At 43.4% G+C, this 17,926-nt stretch overlaps 2 protein-coding genes and 1 long non-coding RNA gene across 33 annotated transcripts in view; all 3 read left to right on the top strand.

The window, feature by feature from the left end:
- LOC143345789 (cell adhesion molecule Dscam1-like) overlaps positions 1–4,190 on the top strand; it is a 65,793-nt gene extending 61,603 nt beyond the window's left edge. For all 31 annotated transcript variants that reach the window (XM_076773211.1, XM_076773216.1, XM_076773209.1 and 28 more), the window contains 2 exons: positions 197–254; positions 1,364–4,190. In XM_076773211.1, coding sequence (XP_076629326.1) covers positions 197–254; positions 1,364–1,448 — 143 coding nt within the window. In that variant the 3' untranslated portion in view covers positions 1,449–4,190. The remainder of the gene's footprint in view (positions 1–196; positions 255–1,363) is intronic.
- A 609-nt stretch (positions 4,191–4,799) lies between these two features.
- On the top strand, positions 4,800–7,662 carry LOC143345233 (protein dpy-30 homolog). The gene is made up of 3 exons (XM_076772147.1): positions 4,800–4,849; positions 4,967–5,043; positions 5,449–7,662. Exons 1-3 carry the CDS (start codon positions 4,834–4,836, stop codon positions 5,686–5,688), a joined length of 333 nt encoding a protein of 110 aa, XP_076628262.1. The 5' UTR covers positions 4,800–4,833; the 3' UTR covers positions 5,689–7,662.
- Positions 7,663–14,194: 6,532 nt separating this feature from the next.
- LOC143345612 (uncharacterized) lies at positions 14,195–14,944 on the top strand. The gene is made up of 3 exons (XR_013080286.1): positions 14,195–14,307; positions 14,432–14,505; positions 14,587–14,944. It is a non-coding gene; the product is annotated as an uncharacterized LOC143345612 (long non-coding RNA).
- The last annotated feature ends 2,982 nt before the right edge of the window (positions 14,945–17,926 follow it).

The raw sequence follows: 17,926 nt of genomic DNA, 5'->3' as shown, positions 1-17,926 counted from the left end.
CTCACGGTCTCCTCCCGTTGCTCGCTCTAGCGCAGTAGGCGAATAGGCATGCCGAGCGAGTCACATCGTACAAGAATGAACGAGACTCGCTCCGGAGTCTGTGTATCTAATCGTTAGCTTCCACGATTTTGCATGCTACGTGTCGTCGTAGTAGTTTACCGTTGTGTCAATCGTGCCGTGTGTTTTTCTATTTCAGTGAATGCTCGCGGCAAGGACGGCATGACCACCGAGGAGATGCGTAAACTCATAGAGAGGTCAGTAGAGATCGAGTGAGTTTGGTTAACGGTGAACGATATTATACGTTTCGCCGTTCCTGCCGCTGTGTCTCGAGCGATTTCTTGCCTCGAGAACCGTCATTGACTTTCTCGAAAGTAAATTGGCCCGTTTCTCCATTTAGTCGCTTCGACTTACTATTTGACAATCGTTGTTCTCGACTCTCCGTATTCTTTGCCAGAGACCTGCTCTTTACGGGAACGTTGTCTGTCCGTGTCATTGGCATTGTCGAATTTCAATTCGATTCAATAGAAAATTCGTGGGTACGTTTCAAATTGATATAGTGGTGATCGAGTGCACGGTGGTTCCGCTAAGAACTCTGAACAACCTTCCGACAATCTGTCTAACGTATCTCTGACTTTTTTCTTGTTTCATGACTATTTACGCAGGAAGCCGTAAGTCCGTTAGACAATAATCAATATTTACAATGCAGGGTGCACTCTCGTGACCGACAGTCGAGTTAGAGATGATCATGAAAAGCTTTAGAAGTTGCGTTACATCTGTTTTTTTAGTTAGTATTTGTGGCCACAAGAATAGGTCAGTCGATGCTTCGACGGCGTGTTGCTTCCGTACCAACGAGATCTCTACCTGGGTCGAAAGCGCTTTACTAAACCAACGTGTGTTTGCATGCAAATTGCGGTGAAACGTGCCATGTGTGATGTTCGTAGATTATACTAATTTTTTCAATAGATTGACGCGAAAGGCGTACTCGACTCGATCGGTACCGAGTTTGTTTCCGCTACAGCTGTCGCTCCTGTCGTTGCTACAGATCCTGCTGTCCATGCTGCTGGTGCTACTAACCATTTAACCACCGCTACAAATACGTTTATTTAATTCTCGTATTTATTAATGCAACGACTCGTCTCCGTATATAATTTTACTCGCGATTGCAGCTAATGCATGCGCCGCTGTACCACGTGCAGATTAATTTAGTTGCTGTCCTTTAGATGCATACCAGTTACGTTCGTTCGACGAACGTAAGAAACCGTCTGCACGTGGATAGTGATTAGAATGCCGTTGAGGTAACAGGTACCACGCGGTTAGGGTAGCTATCTCGAAGACGATTAAAAATACAACATCCCTGTTGCAGAAACGAAGCCCCCAGCCGGCAAACCGGCGCCGGCCACGGCGGTCACGGGGGACTCCTCACACCCTACGATACTGTGGCAGTGTAACCTGTAAATCATCTTCCGTGGTCTTCCGTCTCTCTCGTCGCCGGCGGCCCAAGATTCGAGAGAAGCGGAAAGAGTGCGCACGCTATCTCTCCCCCCGGTGCTGTCGTCGGTCCAATTTGCAACGATTTACGATAAAAAATTACCATCGTCGCGAGTAGATTAGATTCGGTCCATTTACATAAGGTGTACGCTCGTCGAACAATTTACACGTAGAATCAGCGTTGCGTCCGACGACGATCGTTGCCCTCCCCCTACGAATCGATCGTTCGACCCTTCGTCCGCGACCATATCGTTTTACACACTTTTTGGCCTTTCTCTATTTCGATCTCGCATTTTTCTCGATAATCGTTTCATCGCTCATTCGTTGTTTGCTCCATTCGTCGACAAGGCCAGGTTACGAAACTGCCAAATTAATTGACTGCCGTACTTGGACGAAGGGCGTGCGTTTTTGATCGTCGGAGGCCAACGTGTACCGTCGTCGTTTCGCAACGAGAGACGTACGATATCAAATCATCGATCTGTCGTTGGCGTTGTGGTGGCGAACACACCCGGCATGTTCGCGAACGATTGATAACGCGACAGAGAATCCGGCACGCGACGCGTGCTCTCGGCGACGGTGAATTTTACACGGGGGTCTTTCGCGAGTTGTCCTAGGTTACGATTGTCGCTTCCAAGCACCACGAGTCACGGGAAGTAAACACGAGATAATACATTAGTTATTCGCTTTTTTAAGTCATGGTTGTGCCACACTGCCGCTCCCCGCAGGCATATGATATTATACATACATACATATATAATGATATTATACATATATACATATATATATATATATATACAAACGATTTATAATTTCGTAACGAAGGTTGTGTCCCCCATTTTCGGTGATCGACGGGTCTTGAGTCTCGACGTCGCGGAGAGCAAAGTCTTGGAACGCTATTGTTGCGATCGTGTCGCGGAGAGTGCGTCGTCGTAGTCGTCGTAGTTTGTCGTCGTCGCCGTAGCAATAGCAATGACAACACATAAGGTCGCATCGATGCCGTGGTGGCGTCTGCTGGGAACCTGTTTCGCTGCGCGAGTCGAACGAAAAATCTCGCGAAACGCCGATCGACTATCCGTTGGAAGAACGCGGCACACTATATTAAACATACATACACACACTCGCATACACACTCACACACACACACACACACACACACATTGGAGAACACGATCGAACGAAATCTTAACCGACCATACCATGATCACACCGCGAGTGAAAAAGAAAAAAGACAAAAAAAAAAAAAGAAAAGAAAAGAAAAAAGAAACGCAAGCAAGCAAGCACACACCACGCTCGCTGTCGATTTTTTAATCGTCCTATATAATATTTAGTCCGCTGTACACACACATATATCCCGCAAGCTAATCTCGATCAATTAATGACGTATGTGAATTTAATGATAATGCGACGATGATATTATAACGTGTAAGCAATTCGAGCAACAAGAACCGATTTAAACGTAAGTAGAATTTAAGTCGGACGGATATGGTCGCGAGTTGCGCCGTGTCTCTTTCGTTGAACGGTCACGCGTCGAGCTTGAAAATTGATGGAACAAAAAAAGAAAAGAAATAAAGAAAACAATCGTCATAGTTTTAACATGTAATAACGTAATAAGAAATATGAAACGCGAAATATCATTCGGATAGATGGGAAATCTAGCGCTCGACTCGACGCCAGGATACGGTCACGGCGCTTGTCTCATAGTTCGTTTTTATCACAACACTATTTAGATGTATACAAATATATAAATATATATATGTATACATTGACGTTCATATGCATACGTTGTAAGTAGGTATGTCTAGGTGTCGCATTTATTTGCCGAGGCGATGCGCGAGTGGTACACCAGTCGCGAGAGTGTCATGGTCGAAGATATGCCCCGTCGTGGACGACGGTGGCAATGCCGTGGTACTTCGACCGTGAACGACATTTTCTTATTTTTTGCGATCGAGGACTTCCTACCCTCCGCTCGTATTCGCTGGCTGCGACTCGGCTCGCCGACGCACTTTTACTCATCGATGTGATTTTAAAGGCTGCGCAAAGTCTCGTGTCTCGTGTATGTGTTACGATCGCGCTCTACCACATTAAATGTAGCCATATCCAAGTCACCCTTTTACGATGTATATCACGTTTTACTCACGTAAACGCTCGCGGAGCTTTTCGCTTTTGAAGCTTTTGGAATTTAACTGCGATGAAAGAGAAACCGAAAGATATTTAACTTATTCGACTATTAACCGTGCGATCGATTGCGCGGACGCCCAAGCGCGTCCGTTCAACAATCGATATTAAATAAGAAGATAAAAGAAAAAAGAAAATTGAAACGTGATGTCCGCGGAATGTCGCTTAGCTTTCTTCTATTTATCGATCCGGGAATATTCTCGTTTGTCGTTACGGTTTGTGTGATCGATCTGGAATCGTTTTCCTTCGCAAGGTTTAACGTTACTTTTTGAAGATGCTGTGAACAAACGGTCGGTGCCGCCGTCCGCGTTATATATTATACATATATTATGCTTTATTCATTGGATGGTATTGGATGTTCGTTTCGTATGTACAACAGCAGGGCGGTTCTTCGAGATTTTCCTTCACCGGGACGCGTGTCGTTTTCTTTTTCGGTTGCAAACAGAGTCGGGTCGTTTTCGTAATTTGTACACTTGTGTTGCGCTCTGTGCTCGCCTTTAAATTGGCTGTAAGTTTGTATTCTCGTACATACAACGATACTCGTGTTTGTCCGTGTTCGTAGGGACTCGAGGATCCGCTCGCAGTACACCATTTCCTCAGTATCACTGTTTTATGTTTTTGTACCAAAGTCGTAGCGTCTAACTTTACGTTAAATAAATAAAACTAAAAAAAAAAGCAACAACCTGTTTGTAACGTCAGTGCCTTAGTGTCTCCGTCAGTATACGTAGGTCCACTCTTTCGGTTAACTGCTTTGATGTGCATTATTTAAAATGGAAGATCCCGAATACTTATAAATCTGTGTAATAACTTTATTTTAATTAGGAATACTGTAAAATAACAAGTACACTATCGAATCATCGAAAATTTCTATACTTCGCGTTACTCCTTAGACAAATATGACGGACATCTTGAAACATGGACAACTGACCTGCCAGTTAACGTGTTAAATAAACCCCAGGGTGATCGCTTGAACGTGGTTAAACTAATTTCAGAATTCGTTGATGTCATATTTACAATACTACGAAAGTAACGCGTCAACAACGCGCAAATTCAAATGTTTTGTGAAATTTTTGCAAAGGTAGCGCGTTAGATTCCGCGCGTATGGTAACATTTGAATAGCATTCGTGCGGTGATAAGTCGTTGTAGTTGGTAGCATCATTTGTTTACACGATGGCGTCGGGCGGTGGTACGTATCCGTTTATTTTGCTTTTTATAGTCTAATAGGTAATGTTGGGCTATACGTTTCGGTCGAGAACTCGTTGCATTAACGATTCTGATTAATTTGTTGCTCTCGTAACAACAGAAAACCCGACGGAGGAAAGAATCGAGCCAACGACGCCAGCACAGCCCCTCACCAATGTCGTGAGCGAACCGGCCCAAGTAAGTCGGATAACCTATAAATTTTCGCGTAACCTTCTACATCGATGTGCCATTGCGATTTACTTGTGCGACCGATACGTTGCAAGAAATCAACATTAATCGTACGTTCTAGTGACGTAGGATTAATTCTGCGTGTCGAAATTAAACAATGAGTCGTTCGTTTGAAACAATTTCGACATTTCCCGCCAATCTGATTGACAGCTGTTATACCAATATCTGAATTTATATTCATTGATGTCATACGAATATATTATTCGTATTTAGGTTAGTGTATGTCATTAATGCCATACGAACCAGAAGTATTTTTCTAGTTTCTACAACTTCTACCAAAAGCATAGGCAAAAGATCAATGTACAGAATGGATGGATCCCGATTAACTTTTTGTGTTGTTTTCTTTTGTTACAGAGGATACTAGCAATGAATAAGGATTCTGACTTGTCTGGTGTACCACCAAAGAAATCGCGTGTTGAATTGCAGTCTCTTCCAACAAGGCAATACTTGGATCAGACGGTAGTGCCAATTCTACTACAAGCATTGTCAAGTTTAGCTAAGGAAAGACCTGCCGATCCTATTAGCTTTCTGGCCGGATATTTGCTAAGGAACAAAAGTCAATACGACAATGGTGAATCCCTGCCGACTAGTTAATGAACTGTTATTGCATCCCTGAGTATGTGGTGAGAATCGAGCAATCGGTTGTAAGCATATACTAACTTTTCTTAGGAACAAGCTGGGCAAGGTGTACTTGTGTAATTTCAAATTTAATAAAAATGTATTAGTTTTTTAAACATGCAATAGCTCCATTAGCAGATAACTAACAAACTTAGTTAAATGTATTGAGTTGTACAAAATATTTGTTCTTGTGTTTCTTTGATAATTACCCAGTAACAATTAGCAACTCTTGCTGTAATTGTTAAAATACTCGAGATCCACAGAGATTGAACACCTCATTAAGGAGTCTAACGTTTACGATAATTAATACCGTACGAGTCGCTCTGCCGAGCCGTAAAATATTCGACAAAATTATTCCCTCAAAACTGTATCGATTGCCAGTACTCTACATCGACCATGAAGAGCGAGTAGGATCGTTATCGTTGGTTCGATAAATCGTAATGAGTTCTCCGTGTTCGCGTCGATTTTAATTGGAACGGCTATTTAATTGGATGCAATTAAATGTAATCGTCCAATGAATCGGCGTGAAATTTATTTTACGGTCCGATAAGATCAATAATTTGCGCGGGACACGTGACGCTTTCGATCTTGCTTCTCTAAATTACTTTCGAGGCGACGATACTATGTTGATACTTTACCGTCTACGATTCAGGACGATTCGGGCGCTGGTATACGATAATTACGGTCGGATGTAGTGTAGTTGTTGGTTCGTTTCGCGCAGTCTGTCGCGTTAACAGTTTAACCGTGGCTGCTGGTTGTAACGACTCCGAAGAAAGAAAATTTGTGCGGACCCAGATAACGCTGCACCGCCGTACAAAACGACGACAACGACGAGATATCGAGGTAATTTCGTGGCGAACAATTCGCGCGGCAGCATCATCGTACCGAGTCCAATTAACGAGGTGGGATCCCATTCGAGTCCCTCGTATATCTCCTCGTTCCTTGATACCGTTGCAACCGTGCATTCGCCATAGACTCTGCAATTACTTTTATTCTCTGTCTGTTGTGCCGTGTTTTAGTTAACATTTGTAAAATGCGTAACGCGGCGCCAACATTTTTCGATCCAATTAAATAAACTCATTACACGAATACTTAGAACAACGGACAGCATGATTTTATTGGCACGGGACAATATTCGTTAAGTAGACCGATGTATTATCGTAGATTCAATTACAGTTATAAACGCGGTTCTATTGTTCGGGGTATGCGTTTTAAAGAGATAAGATCTGTGAGAAGTATTTGAAATATTGTATCGAGGCAGCCAAGTATAACGAGAGGTTCGAGATCCAATCTGTAACGAGAAATATGCGTCTAGACTGCACTCTCACGGTGCACGCTGGAAACGATCGTACGATTTAAGATTCGATCCGAAGACAACCGGAAGCGCAAACCCCTTGTATGTTCTCGGGTACTTGCACCCGATGTATAGCACTGAAAATAGTTTGCATTTCCTCCCTTGATTTTTCTTTGTGCCTGCTTGCGACTAGATGCAACGACCAGGCTTGGTCAGCGACAGTTTCACAGTTAGCGCGTTCTAGGCGGCGCACGACAAAGAAACAAAGCCAAGTAAATCGAGTCTGTAGTTAATGGCGGAACCGTGTCACGGCTTTCGTCGTGCGCGCACAATCTGCACATTCACGCCCGCACGGCCACACGGCGCCTCGGTTCAATTGGCACGCATATTGGAATTCTATTAGCGAGATTACCGACAGTAATTGCTCGGTTTGGCGCAATATCGTACGCTCGTATGTGCCTAGCCAACAGGCTAGCGAACGTCAAACGCGGATTAAGCGCGCGCGTCTTGCGCCACGGCCCAAGCAAGCCGGGTGTATTATATTTACTATGATTATGGTAGTCGCAGCTGGGACCCTTAGAGCTACGCCTACCAAATTGTGTTTCGCGGAACACCGGCGTTGCGTGCAATGCGAATAATCCCAATTCACAATCAAAAGTAATAAAATGAAATGAATTGTATATATTTGTAGCGTACATCACTACCCGCTTTGGCTATTAACGTGTTCGTATATTAAGTAACGTCATTCGTTTGAAACAATATATAATTTTCTTGCATAGAGTTTGCGACTTTACAGAATAAGCTACCGTTTATTTATTTGCGCAGACAATTTTGCCTGGATCAGGGGATCCAGTCGGCAGAATTGCCTAGTAAAGTTTGATCGAATTTGTTGTTGAACGCCCGATATATCACGGGTCGCGGATTTGAATATGCACGGGTTACATTAGTCGCAGCGGGTCGCGTCAAAGGATCGAGACGTTCGGGCTGAAATTACTCGGGCTACTTGGGTGAGCGTGACTCTCGCGCGCGGGAGTTTCTCTGTGAAAATTTAATCGAAAGTTCCTACGGCTAGGAAATGAAAGTCGAGAGTAGATACGAAGGGGAGGGAAAAAATATACTGGAACACGGCGAATAACGTATTTCGTTGCGAAAGGAACGAAACTTGTAAGTTGGTGGATATATCGAAGGGTGGAAAACGATTTACCGGCCGTAAAAGCGCGGGGGTTTCCGAATCGAACGGAGGAGATTTTTTTCCAAATTTCTGTCCCTGAACCGGCTACGGATTATATAAAATTTTTCCCGTAACTTGAAACTCCACCGTTAGCTCTCCCTCTCCCTTTTGCCTGTGCCAGAGTCAGGGAAAAAACGCTTACCGGGCGGATTCGCGCGGGCTAAAGCCCTCTTTTCTCTCGTATTTTTTGCCACGCTAGAATTCTATCTGATAACGGAAAAGTTTTTTCATGTCTCTTTTCCAGTTCGTTCCCCCGCTCGTTTTGTTTTTCGATTCGTTTCGCTACGACCGTGAAAGATGACGCGCGTACGCGAAACAATAAATACTGGTTGCGTTTCTATCCGGTTTCGATTATTAAACTTAATATCTGTTTCGACAGTACCGCGATCGGGTGTAACATAAAATCGTTAATCGAATATCGAAACGTTTGCGCCATGTATATCGATCTAGTAGTCGATCACTTATCGAGGGACGTCCTTCTAATTTATTTATCTCGTATCGTGCAATCTTTTTAGTACAAAAATATTTGTAAATCTTGCTGTTTATGGGACCGATCGACTGCTGGCTCGTTGGGCTCGAAAATGAAATTCGTAATTCAGTCACGTTGCGTCGGGACGTTTTAATCAGCCTGACGGAATGCTTGAAATCCGTGAAGGAGCGTGTACAAGGATGCTGCTTCCCTTTCTTCTCTCATTTCTCTTCTATCACCCTTTCTCTCTGTTCCTCTTTCTAAATTATCTTGCGGTTCCTCGCTCGCGGGGCCGCAGATTTTCATTTCAGATCTGGCTCCGGCACAGTGCAGAGGAGAAAATAGAAGTCGCTTCCCGTTGATTTCAATCTGTTTGACGGGGTGCTCCTCGCTCCTTCTCGCTTCCCGGAGCGTCGCGGTGCCCGATGTCGGCGCACCGCGTCGCTGCCCGAAGACAACTAGACAAGATCCGCGACGCAGGCATACGGATATCGTGCCACGGCATCTTCCCAGGCCATTCCGTGCTCTCGTTTCTTATTCTACGCTCGAGCGTGCATATCGAACTTACTTGGCCCTACGAACTCCATGTCCCTCGAAGGACATCGACGCGCAATTACGCGAAACTCTGTTGGAAACTTTGAAACATCGAACTTACGATTCGGGTTCCTTCGAGCGTCTCGCTTCCGACTTTACGTCGCTGCGGAAATTTTTTGGTATCACGGTAACAATGATCTCCGTTCTTTATTAGTTTGGCTGGAAAGCAAGCAGTCCGAACCACGTTCCTATAGTTAACACTACATGCTTCCGTTTGGGCACCATTTTTGTCCGCGAGCACTGTCAGTTTCGTGATAAATTGCCACCGTATACACGGAATAACAAAACGTTCGGACAGTGTAAACCAGTCCAATCCTAGGTTTGCAAATATTTACCGTGAATATGAGAAATTTTCATCGTTAAGTTAAAAGGCTGCAGAGCTGTACAGACGAGATCTGCTTTTATCTCGTACTTCGAGTTTTATCCACCGTTTTCAAACGATTTTCGCTAAAATATCAGAGTATCGAGGAAAAAAAAGACGGAACGGATATCGTTTTACAACCTTTGTATTTAATACTTTGTTAAGATTAAACATACTCCCTCTTTTTCCTCGTGCGATTGGCTGCACCGAACTGGAAGGCGATAGCAATATCGATATTACTCGCAGCAGCCTCGATATTATCAGAGAACATTTTGCACAAAGGCAGTACATTCCTCTGGAAGGGGTTTAATGCGCAGATCCACTCCCTCGGGTTTCAGTTTTCGATCGCAGCTGGACGTAGAATCGACTCTGCCTCGCTATTCGCCCTTCATCTTCCTTCTACCGGCAGGTAAGCGTCTCTCGAAAAGCGCTTAATCCTCCGACCAGTCGAAAGCCCCACGCCCGGTATTACGGTAAACGTTGATTTGTGGTCGTGGTAGCGACATTATTTATAATTTGTAGGTATTAATAGCCGACTCACACGTGCGTATCTACGGCCGTGTATAGATGGCCGCGGTAGAGCCTTTCTGCTCACATCTATCTCGCCTATCGACGATAAATTTCCATCCGTAACGCAGGGGGTAGTAGTTTAAGTTTCGGTTTAGTCGTACTCCTATTTCAGGGGGGACACGCTTCGCGGCAATCCTTTTGTCCTTGCCTACCGGGAACGCGCGTGTTCGTAAAAATTGTTATATAACCGACAGGTAGAATTTAAACCGGGGATGAAGAATCCACCAGTATCGGAAAGCCACAATTTATGAAACCGAGATCGAAGGCTTTCGCGAGGAATTTAAATAAAGCGAGCCAAGGTTAAAATAAAAATTCTTGTAACTCTCGTCGGTATTAGGTTTGCAAATTATTCTCGTGTCGAGGTCGTAGGGTATTTTTTCAATTCTCTAGCATCGCTCCAGTTAATTTCGTAGGCAGCATGAACCTTGACGGCCGGACGCTGAACGTATTTAAATTTTTAAGGCCGCGTGGGCTCGGTTACGTTTCGTTTTAAGGGCATTGTTCTCTTCCTCGAGGCTCCGTCTTTCTCAGTTAGGGGCGAAAAGAAGAAAGGGTTGGTCGGTGAGAAGCGAACAAGGACGGACGTACGTTCCTCGGAGGACGCTGCAAGACCGCCGGAATACGTTATTTCTGCGGGCTGTTATTTTGCGGTGCAATCCACGGACGGCGTACACGACGCAGTGATAACGGAATCCGATAGCTGCTGTGCCATCTCTTACTGCGGGAATAATACCTTACGGGGATATAACTCACCACCGCCAGACTGATATTTCCGCGGAAGAGGAACGCACGGAGCCCATCGTCCGGTTTCCTCCTACGCCTGACACCCAGCGACGCGACGTTTTTCATTTCCACGCCAGTGTCCGTGACGGCTTATTCTCGAAATTGCCGGCTGCGGGCGTAATAAAACGTTCACCGTCCAGTCGATCGGCCGATAGAACTCTCAAACCCCCGATTCGGGCGGCAACGAAACATTGTAAGGGCGTGGGCGACGCGAAAGTGGCCCCCTACGGCGATCGTGCTTCCTTCGTATTGTTTTTTCCGCGTCGACCCGCTTCGAAGCAATTATTGGGTCGACGAAAGAGTCTTCCGTTTTCGTCGATCTAGCCGTAGTTATTTGTCGGATATCATACAGGCCAACGAAGGATAAACTGACCGTTTCTGGCAAAGATAAATTTTTACCCGTGTTTCTCATAAAACGGTACTTTTCGTAACATGCAACCATTTAATTCATACGCGTAATTGAATCGAGAACGACCCTCGTAATAACTACACGCGAAATAGAGATCTCTAGTTAGAATGCATCTGAATTTCGCTACGTTTGAATCCCTCCGCGCAGAAATATGAAGCGAAGGAGAAAAGGTACCGGTGTCTTAAAAGTGAAACTTCGTTAGCAGTCGGGTAAGTTCGGGGAAGTATCAAAAGGTCAGGTCGTATCGCTGATGAGATATAAAAGATGCAGGCGTATCGCGTACAGTCGCAACACGGAACAAACCTCCAATTTAGAGCTCGGCTTAAAAAACTTCCGCCGAATTTCTGTATGTGTTAGACGCAGCTCGCTGGATTACTATCCGTATCGCGGTTATCCACGGTCACCGATAATAATGACAAACGCAGCGCCGGAAAGAGCTTTCTCTCCAATCAAATATAAATTGACGCGATAACAACTGCGAAAATTTGAGAGACGGAATAAAACCATTATTCGTTTCCACGGTTATTAGCTCGTTTTCTTGTTACGGAAACCGATGGATGTGCAATTATCGACAATCGCGACAGCAATTAAACGAAGTCGATACTCTTCGAAATCCGTGCGCGCGCTTCGTCCTGTTCGCGTTTGCATCGCGACGCTTTTCCTTTTATTCTTGCCCCGGTGCAGCGTCGATTGTCACGGTAATTGTTCGGCGACTAATCGCCGGGGACAAACAGATATCCCGTATAAATGGGTTTTCGACGGAGCACCGTGTGGAAATTCCGCGACGACACGCGCACGTGTCCCCGTGTTCGGAGAGGAATCGTTTCGAAGAGGATCGAAGATGTTTACTAGATTCGACCGCGGTCTACGGCGGGTCGAGCCGCGAATTGGAATTCCCCACCTAATAAATCACCGTTGTATATCTGCGTGCAGCAGGATGCGTGCACCGGTGGTCCGGCATTCTCTGTTCTGGCATCCATTCCACGGAATAGCGTCAGCTTCATCGTTCGTCGGCACGGTCTCGCTAGGAGAGCGAACATTGTTTCGTGCGACCGTAGGACCGATTACGCCCGGAACGATCGAGCGGATAACAAAACGTGCACGGGCGCGAGAGACAGCTCGGGGAACTGAAAGCGACTGGATCGATCCCACGAATCGATAGTCCGGCGCGTGATCGAAACTACCTGGCCGTACGAGCGCGATGGTTATCAACGTCCCGTCGTTTATTCGCTTAGATTCTCATTGATAAACATGGCTCGATCGTAACGGCAAAGTTCTGCTATTATGGCATTAAGGTTAATATGTTTCTTTTTTATTTCCGTTTATTCAAATACCACGTTCGATGTTACAGGTGGAATTTCTATTTAAATCTTGCTTCGAAATCTGAACGACAATTAATCGCCAGTCCCCAAATTTCGACTGAATCTGTTCATATATTACATTTGGTACGGTATTTTTTATCGTGGACTTTAAAATTTTAAATTTGTAGTATGAGTGTATTTTAAGATTGAGTACCGTTAGTCTATGAGAATCTGAGCAAAAAGTTGCAACACGATATGCATTTGATTGATTTCGTCGGTACCGTTCATGGTACAAAGGACACTCGTATTTTCTGAGGTTGTCGGAAGAGACTCGTCGATCACAAATGCGCATACCTCAATTTTAAAGTAGTTATATCAAACGTAACCTGTGAATTGAATTTCCGAAATAAAAATATTCTTATATCGCAAAATAATCTTTAAAAACGAACCAATCGTGATACGTTGACGAAGTTGTTGCCCAGTCGAAATCATTGGCGAAATCGTCAAAGCAGTTCTGCTATAGTCGAGTATGCAACGATGAGATATAGAGTAACTGTAGAAAACAAGACACAATTATCATCTGCCGTAAAAAGTATAGACGTAATTTAATATAAAAGATTACGTTCAAAACTAATCACAATGTTAGGCGATGTACAAAATTTTGAAACATTAATTTTTCACGAAGTTTATAGTATACGTCGGAGGACACTGGCTCCCGCTAAATGACAATTCTAGTCTGTTACCAATCTGTACCTATTTCTTGCGTATGCTAGAATATTTGTCAAAAGTAATTTTATTCTTACCATTGCTAGCATTCTTTTAGTCGGGGCCAGTGATCAGATACGCTTGTCATGTTTGAAACCGTTGTTAGGCTATGTTTACATTCTCAGCCGTCGACTGCTCGACTTCACCTTGCGGCTGGTCTCACGAATTCTTTGTCCGCGTAACACGAGAAACTATTGCTTTGCACGACTACATTATGCATCGTCTGTGCCCTTAATCCGTGTGTTACAAAAAAATATCGAGTAGCGACGTCTACTTCACAGTTTGTCCATGGCCGTACTAACTTTTTCCTAGTGATGTGTCAAACTCAATATTATCGACACTGGATCAAGAAAAATTTGCACGTAAATCTAGTGAGAATTAACAATTAAACGGAACATTTATACGAGAAACTGATTTAAATTTATATGTTTCTATGATTAGAATTAATATATGTTAATCGATCTAGTTATTTACGTGTTGCGTAGCAGATTGATATTCGACGTTAAAACAGCGCCACTGATTGGCTGCTTCGCGAAGTGACGTCACGAGAATATAAAGATATTAAATCATTAAGTAATTAATTGTTTTAGAAGTTTTCTGTATTTATTTAATTTATTTAATTTATTTAATTTATTTTCAGTTATTCGAGATATATTGTTTAACCTTTCTTTCGGAAATACCCACTGACGTTGGACTACGTGACCAGCTCATCCTACCCCCCACTCCTAATTCGCGCGGTAAACGTGCTTGGACCTGTTCGTCATTCCTCTTCTGGAAAGTGGCGTGATAAGTGCGTTGATAGTTTCACGTCTAATTAGGTACGTATTTCCTACGTCTAACCGTTTTTATTCGCTAATTATTTCTCTTCCTTACTCTCCATCGGTGCCTTAATACAATATTAATACGTATGGATGACAAATGTGTGTTTTATGTCTGTTACAGACCGTGATTGCAATTCAAGCACGAGGGACGCTACCGGCACGTAATCAACGCCATGTTGCTTCGAAATTTCGAACGTGAGCATACATGTATATTCATTTCTTACATCTTTCTATGGAGTTCACATGTATACTTAGTTAATAATTACTTTGTTTCAGACATTTTGATGACCGCGTGCAATGCGGTCAGTAGAATCAGTGATTGTTTCGTAAATAGTTTGCTATTTTTCAAAGCACAGTTGCTTTGACTAGAATATCGGTTACACTTTAGCCACGCGATGGTCAAATCAGTGTTCAGTACGCATTCGTAAATTTTTCCCAGAGCATCGTGGCTCTTTTTGTCTTGTGAATCGCGATAGTAGACTCATTTGTTCGCCGATTTTGATTTTCGGTCGCGTTAGGGTAATATTTTTTTATTGTTCTTTGTCAATTATTGTTTAAAAATTAGAATTGTTCGTTATCGTGTTTAAAGTCAGTGCTTCACTAGAGAGGACTTTTGGGCGATGCTTCACGAGCAAAAAACGTAAGTATTCCTACATTTTCCTATACACGTTTAGAGACAATTAATATGTTCAAAGTTTATTATCAGTTTAAAATTGTCTAAATTATCGAAAGCCAGTGATTAGTTTTGAACATAGAGTCTTTTATATAAAATTATGAAATATCTACAATTTTTACGATAAATGATCATTTTTAACCTCTTTTCTTACAGTTTCCAGATTTCGTCCGTACATCCTGGAAACCAGCAGATCCCTGCAGATGGCCTCACTGATGACTTTCATTGGGTAACAGCGTTGTCGTCTCGTTGCAGAAGTATGACTTTATCATCATCAACAATTGGTGAGTCGCATGTTTTTTTATTCTTCCGGTCCCCAAATTAACATGGGTGACTGGTTGTATATGTAGCATTTTTAGCAAGTATAGTGACCGCGGGTATTTTTTATACCCGTGAGTAGGAACACATATTCTTTTATTTCCTATTTGAGGTTAGGGTTCTTTTGTACGCCGCGGTTTTTAATATAATAAATGTTGGTATGTCTATTCACCAAAAATGATTGTAATTGACCCCTGCAACCGGAAATAATTTTTTTAGAACGATTTGAAAATTTTTAATTTTGTCGAAAAATTTCACACCTTCTCGAATTTTTTTCTAGAAAGTGGGTAGGATTTCGGGGGTATGTGTAATGACCAAAAGTGATTATAATTGACTCCCGCAACCGAAAATAATTTTTTTAGAACGATTTGAAATTTTTTTTTTCCGTCGAAAAATTTCACACCTCGAATTTTTTTCTAGAAAGTGGGTAGAATTTCGGGGTTATGTCGGGGGTATGTATGTAACGCGCCACAATTCTGTACAATGTCAGGTGAATTTAAACTCGTTTGTCTCGTGAATCGTCCAAGTCCTACGCGAGTTGTATTCGAGTTCGAGGTTTAATATCGCCGAGAGTAGCCCTCATTGGCAAAAAGGGACGGGAGCTTTTATTAAAACTAGCGCCGTTCTCTCTGTCTCGCGTCCGCGAGCCTCGCGCACTGATTTTCAATGTAATTTCGCAAATTTATGGGCCATTTGCATCGATCCTGTCGTACCGATACGATCGCGTTTAATAATTTTTTGCTTCTGCGTCGGTGGTTTTCCCTCTTTCTCTCGCTCCCCCTTTCTGTTTTCTTTTTTCTATCAAGCCGAATTGGATTTCGTTCCATCGGATGTTGTCCCCGCGAAACGGCTAGCCGGTTATCTCCTTCCTGTTTCAGGACATTTTTCAAGGCCTATCCAGCCACAGTATCGCATTTCGGATACGTCGCGAGAACGCTATAAACCACGGGACGAAACCGTCGTCCCTGTTTTCTTGCTTCTTTGTCACGGTCTCGCCCCCGCGTTGCCACACCCCGCCGTGACGACGCGAACGAACGCTGTTGTCGACGTTCGGATTCGCCATTAAACATGGCCCCGGTTTATCTTAATGGACATCTAGTTGGTTCACCCCCTTCCCTCGATTCTCGTTGCGCGATACAAGGAAATCTTCGGGGTCGCGTAACGTTCCTTCGACTTTCATCCCGGATAATCGATGACCGACGACGAACATTTCGATGGAACTTCTGGAGCACTCGAACCCCGCCACGGTTATCATCGTGGCGAGTTTTTGCCAGTAAATGTCTCTTAAACTGGCCACGCATGCTGGATAAAGGGAACGAAAAAGACTAATAAACTACTGGCAACCGTGTCCCGTTCGAACGTTTGCAAAGTTTCAAGATGTATGGAGGAACTGTCCCCGTTTCGGAGGGAAAGTCGAATGGCGGAAACTGTCGTCTTGTAGGTGGAGTCGTTAAGGATATCTCGAGTTCAATTCCGTTTCTTTGTACGGAACGTCTTTCATCCCGTGGAATACGTAGCCGATTTTAAAACGAGTTCGACGATTTATACTGCCAAACCATTACGGAGCTTCCGATTTTTAATAACGCGATTTATAACGTTTCCATGAATATAGTTCGCAGACGCAGTAAAATTAAACAAAAAGATGTTCTCTTTTCGGAATTGTTGCACTCCTGCGTAACTAATGAGAACGGAACAACTCCCGTTGAAACTATCAAGATCTTCCTCTACGGTGCAGCTGTCACTAATACAGTTTTCATCAGAGTTTTCCACGCGCAAAATAATAGACATTCATAAACTTATAACTAAACTTTCGTCCTTGCCCGATGTTGCAAAATAACGAGTTCAATTTCATAAAAGAAAGTTCGGGGAAAGTTAAATTTCAACTCCTTCGCCACTTAAAAATGGGATAGGGGTGGAAAGGACAAAGAAGAGAAACAGTAGGTGCGAAAGAATTAGATTCGGTGCTTGGAATGGACATCTGTTTTGATATTTCGGATTTTGCAACGTTTTTATTTCTCTGAAAATTTATACCAGAGTAGTAATTGCCTAATTAGTTTGACCGAACTTTGAGATATTTAATTCGCGTTGCGTACAAGTTCCGTCTTGATATTTCGGTTAGTTACCATGAATAAGCGTAACGAGTTATTACGACATATTTTTTGTAGTAAATACCTTAACGACTCCCTGGCCGAGAGTAAATTAAACGTCTTACAAACGGAAGTGGAATAATAGAAGAACTGCACATTTTTTCTTTTAACAAGGTGTCTCCTCGTCTTGGTCGTTGCTTCTTAGGAGAGGCTAGCTATATATCTATCTGTACGCGCACTCTTTAATTTACACTGCAGCTACTCCGGGCTCGAGCAAACTGCATTAATAACAAGTCCGCTTCTTCCTTTGACGCCCGAGAAGAGACGAGTAAAAACTCGCGCCATCGACTTCGTCGTAAAATCACGGCGTGCATTTTCCCCGACGACGACGGCGGCGGCGATGAAAACAACAGCGGGGGTAAACGGAGTTAAAATAAAAAAATGGCAAAAAAAAAAAGAAAAAATGAAAAGAAAAGAGAATTCCGAGGAAGTTGGGCAACGATTTCGTCTAATTTGTCGGTTATTTCTTCGGTCGAGA

This window comes from Colletes latitarsis, chromosome 9 (genome assembly GCF_051014445.1).
Source record: "Colletes latitarsis isolate SP2378_abdomen chromosome 9, iyColLati1, whole genome shotgun sequence".
Classification (NCBI taxonomy): Eukaryota; Metazoa; Arthropoda; class Insecta; order Hymenoptera; family Colletidae; genus Colletes; species Colletes latitarsis.
Note: the sequence above shows the minus strand (reverse complement) of the source record. Positions and strands in the feature narration are given on the sequence as shown.

What these genes read in the sequence shown, in the direction of transcription:
- LOC143345233 (XM_076772147.1), top strand. An exon ending in TCGTGAGCGAACCGGCCCAA is followed by an intron (nt 5,044 to 5,448) that starts GTAAGTCGGATA and finishes CTTTTGTTACAG; the next exon opens with AGGATACTAGCAATGAATAA.